This window comes from Linepithema humile, chromosome 2, assembly GCF_040581485.1.
Source record: "Linepithema humile isolate Giens D197 chromosome 2, Lhum_UNIL_v1.0, whole genome shotgun sequence".
Lineage (NCBI taxonomy): Eukaryota > Metazoa > Arthropoda > Insecta > Hymenoptera > Formicidae > Linepithema > Linepithema humile.
In genome coordinates, this window is record NC_090129.1 from 11,570,822 (window position 1) to 11,574,607 (window position 3,786).

The following is a 3,786-nucleotide window of genomic DNA, read 5'->3' on the forward strand; positions in this document are numbered from 1 at the left end:
ATAATTTTTCCTTTTACAAAATTTTGTCCGAAGTTTAGTTTTTGACTTATAATTGAAAATAGTTTACTACTTACGATACAACGGACAGACAGGGACGGTGCAATGCGTCATAAGACGATAGTAAACACTTGACAGTCTCATTATACGTTGCGCGTCCCTGCCTGCCCGTTGTACCGAACTCGTAAGTTGCTACCTATTTTAATTATAACTCGAAAACTAAGCTTCGGACAAAATTTCGTAAAAGGAAAAATTGTCTCAGAATTCGCTCAAGAATATGGCATTGCAAGGACATCAGATTATTTTGAATCACCCTATATATTATGTAGTGATAAATGTTTACTTTTATTATTATTATTATTATATTGTAACGGGGGGGCGTTCCTCTTTCGAAGCGCCGCCCGCGGCACCCAGACATTGTCCATTGTGCCACCCTCATAAACTTACTCATGAGAGACCTGTTTTTCTCCAAAAGAGAATCAGATCCACACTGACAGCTTCCTGATCTGCCCAAGTAGTGTTGAGCCCAGTAGTGATCGGGCCCAAGTAGTGCTGAGCCCAGCATCCTGTGTCTCAACCCTGCATGTGCAGGACAGTCGCTGAGTACGTAAAGGCTTGTTTCCTCGTCGTCTCCACATGCCCTGCACCTGGATGTATCGCTACGCCCAAGCTTGTACATGTGGTAGTTTAAGGTGCCATGACCGTCAGTATGTGTACCGCTGTTCTGGCATCTCTCCTACTCAAAGCCCTTATGCTCCAAGCCAGTTCCTTATTAGGAGTATCTCCCATCAGAGCTCTAGCCTGTCTGCATTTGGACTCAGATTCCACTCTCCAGTGTCTTAGATGTTCTCTGCGGAGCCATTCTTTGATCCTCCCCTTTCCTAGACAAAAGGGGATTCCCAAAGCCGGCCCCGGTCCTACCATCGTTGTCTCTGAACCCGCTTTTGCCAACACATTCCGCACATTCATAACCCTGGATGCCTGAGTGACCAGACACCCATATAACGGTGACTTCTCTCTCTCTCTCGCCAATTCGTTCAGAACGCTTCTGCACTCCCGAACCAACCGCGACGTTATTGTCGGAGCCCCCAGCGCCTTGATGGCTGCCTGGCTGTCCGTACAAATTCTGATGTGCTCTCCCGCTTCTACCCTACTCCGTACGGTCTGAGCACAGCTTAGGATAGCCACAATCTCCGCTTGGAATACCGTGGCATAACTGTCGAGAGAAATGCTCTCCTTCCATCCCTCTCGACTGCCAAAGAAGCCGGCCCCGGAGCCCGTGTCCGTCTTGGAGCCGTCCGTATACCAGACATCTCCTCCACGCACTCGAGCCCCTAAGTTTCCACCTTCCTTTTTCCACTCCTCCGGCCTCGGTATATGCACTTTGAAGCGCCTATCAGAAGTCCGAATAAAAGGTATTCTGTCCTGTCGCATCTCGAATATCGGATCCAGCAGAACGTCTTCCGGCAGCCTCGTATGCCGAGCTCCCTTCTTCCATTTTAGTTTGCATCTTAGACGGTATGTCGCCACTGCTGCCGCAGCCACTACCACCTGATGAAATGGTTCGATGCCGAACATTACGCCCATCGCCGTCACTGGTGTCGTAACCATAGCACCCAGAACCCCTCTCAAAATCAGAGCCCTGACATGCTCCAGCGCAACTTTGGCTGATTTCTTTTGCACCCTAGTCCACCATACTACGGCTGCGTATGTGAGTCTGGGGCAAAGTATGGCTGTGTAGATCCAGTGTATCATACTCGGTTTCAAACCCCAAGTCTGGCCAAAGGTCCTTCTGCACATCCAAAAATATTGGTACAAGCTTTTGCACCGGTTACGAAGGTGCTCCTCCCAAAGCAGTTTCCTATCCAGGATAACTCCCAGATATTTCACTGATTCGGTCGGAACTAACCTTACTTCTCCAAGAGTGGGTCCCACAATGGTGTCCACCTTGTATTTGCGAGTGAAGACAGTAAGACCGGTTTTTAGTGGATTCACCGCCAAACCCGTCCTCTGACACCACTCTTCTACAACTTCCAGTGCCCCCTGCATGAGCTCTAGAAGCGTCTCTAGAAAAGGGCCTCGCACAAGTATTGCCACGTCGTCCGCGTAGCCTTGTGCAGTGAAGCCTCTATCGTCCAGTGCCTTTAATAAACCGTCTGCTACCAGGCACCATAAAAGTGGGGAAAGTACTCCGCCCTGCCGGCAGCCTCTTCCCACCCACCCACAGACTTTCGCAGTTCCCAGCGAAGTCATCACACGCCTCCCTAGCATGCCCCGGATCCACTCGACGAGCTTCATCGGAACACCCCTTCTGGCGGCTTCCTCACACACTACCTCGTGCGGTGTGTTGTTAAAGGCGCCCTCTATGTCCAAGAAAGCACCCACTGCGTAGCCCTTTCTTTCCAGCTGCTCCTCAATAAACGCTACCGTCTAATGTAGAGCAGTCTCGGTGGAATAGCCCGAACGATACGCGTGCTGATTTTTGTGGAGAGGGTGACTCCACAGAGTTCTCTCAGATACGCGTCCACCAGCTTCTCCAATGTCTTAAGGAGAAACGATGTTAGGCTAATTGGCCTGAAATCCTTTGCCTTGGTGTAGCTCGTTCTTCCCGTTTTCGGGATGAAAACTACTCTGGCCAGTTTCCATGCGCTGGGTGTGTAGCCCATCGCGATACAAGCCCTTAAGGTTCGGGTCAGTGGGCCCACGATCTGTTCCAGTCCCTCTTGTAGAAGAGCCGGAAAGACGCCATCCGGTCCCGCTGACTTGTAGGGCTTAAAGGTGTTAATTGCCCACTTGACCTTCTCGGGCATGACAATCTTGGCCGCCATTCGCCAGTCCGCTTGTCGGGCTCTTCTGAGTGAGCCCGGCTCCTTATATGCAAATAGCTCTCCCGGCTCCCTATGGAAGCCCGGAAAGCTCACTTCCAGTAGATGCTCCAGACATCGCTCTCCAGTCACCACCGTCCCATCAGGGAGTGCGATGGCTTCCAAAGTCGCATCCGGGCTTCTAGCGAGGATCCTGCAGATTCTTGCCGTTTCAGGCATTCCCTTTACTTCCTCGCAAAACTTCTTCCAGCTTTCCAGTTTCGCCCTAACCACAAAGTCTCTATATTCCTTCTGTGCCCTCTTAGAGAGCTCCCAGTCGGATTGGCGGCCCGTGTTCCTAGCTCTGTTCCAGGCTCTACGAGCCGCCACTCTGAGACCTTGCAGTCCAGGGGTCCACCAGGAAGTTCCTCTACTATTTGTAACCGCCCTTTCGGGGCAATTACTTTTGTAGCAGTTTACCAGAGACCTCTGCAAGTAGTCCACACAGGTCTCCAGTTCGTCCTCTGTCCCGTGCCTCTTAGGGAAGCCTTTAAGACTGCTGGCAAGGTCTTCCTTATAGGAGTCCCACTTGGTTTTCTTCGGGTTCCTGAATTTGACCTCCTTCCCCCTAGCCTTAGCTATCCTGAAGGTGATCTGCCTGTGGTCCGAGAGCAAAGGTTCCGTCAAGACCCTCCACTCCACTACCTCCTGTATCAACTGCCTGGAGCAGACAGTGATGTCGAGCACTTCTCTTCTTGCTATAGTGCAGAAGGTGAACTCGTCTCCTGTGTTGAAAATCTCCAGGTCCGTAGATGCTAGAAACTCCAACACTTTTCTCCCTCTTTCGTCGGTGTCCGAACTTTCCCACACAGTGTAATGCGCGTTAGCGTCACATCCCATGATCAGGGGAAGCCGTTTCTCCTGGCAGTATTCTGCCAGTTTTATCACCGGTGCAGGCGGCACCGCCTCCCCCTCGTCATGAGAG

General features: G+C 51.2%; 1 protein-coding gene across 1 annotated transcript; it reads right to left on the reverse strand.

Annotated features, from left to right (window-relative positions):
• Positions 1 to 684: 684 nt before the first annotated feature.
• On the reverse strand, positions 685 to 2,250 carry LOC136997615 (uncharacterized). The gene has a single exon (XM_067348489.1). The coding sequence runs from the start codon at positions 2,248 to 2,250 to the stop codon at positions 685 to 687; it is 1,566 nt and encodes a 521-aa protein (XP_067204590.1).
• Positions 2,251 to 3,786: the final 1,536 nt, after the last annotated feature.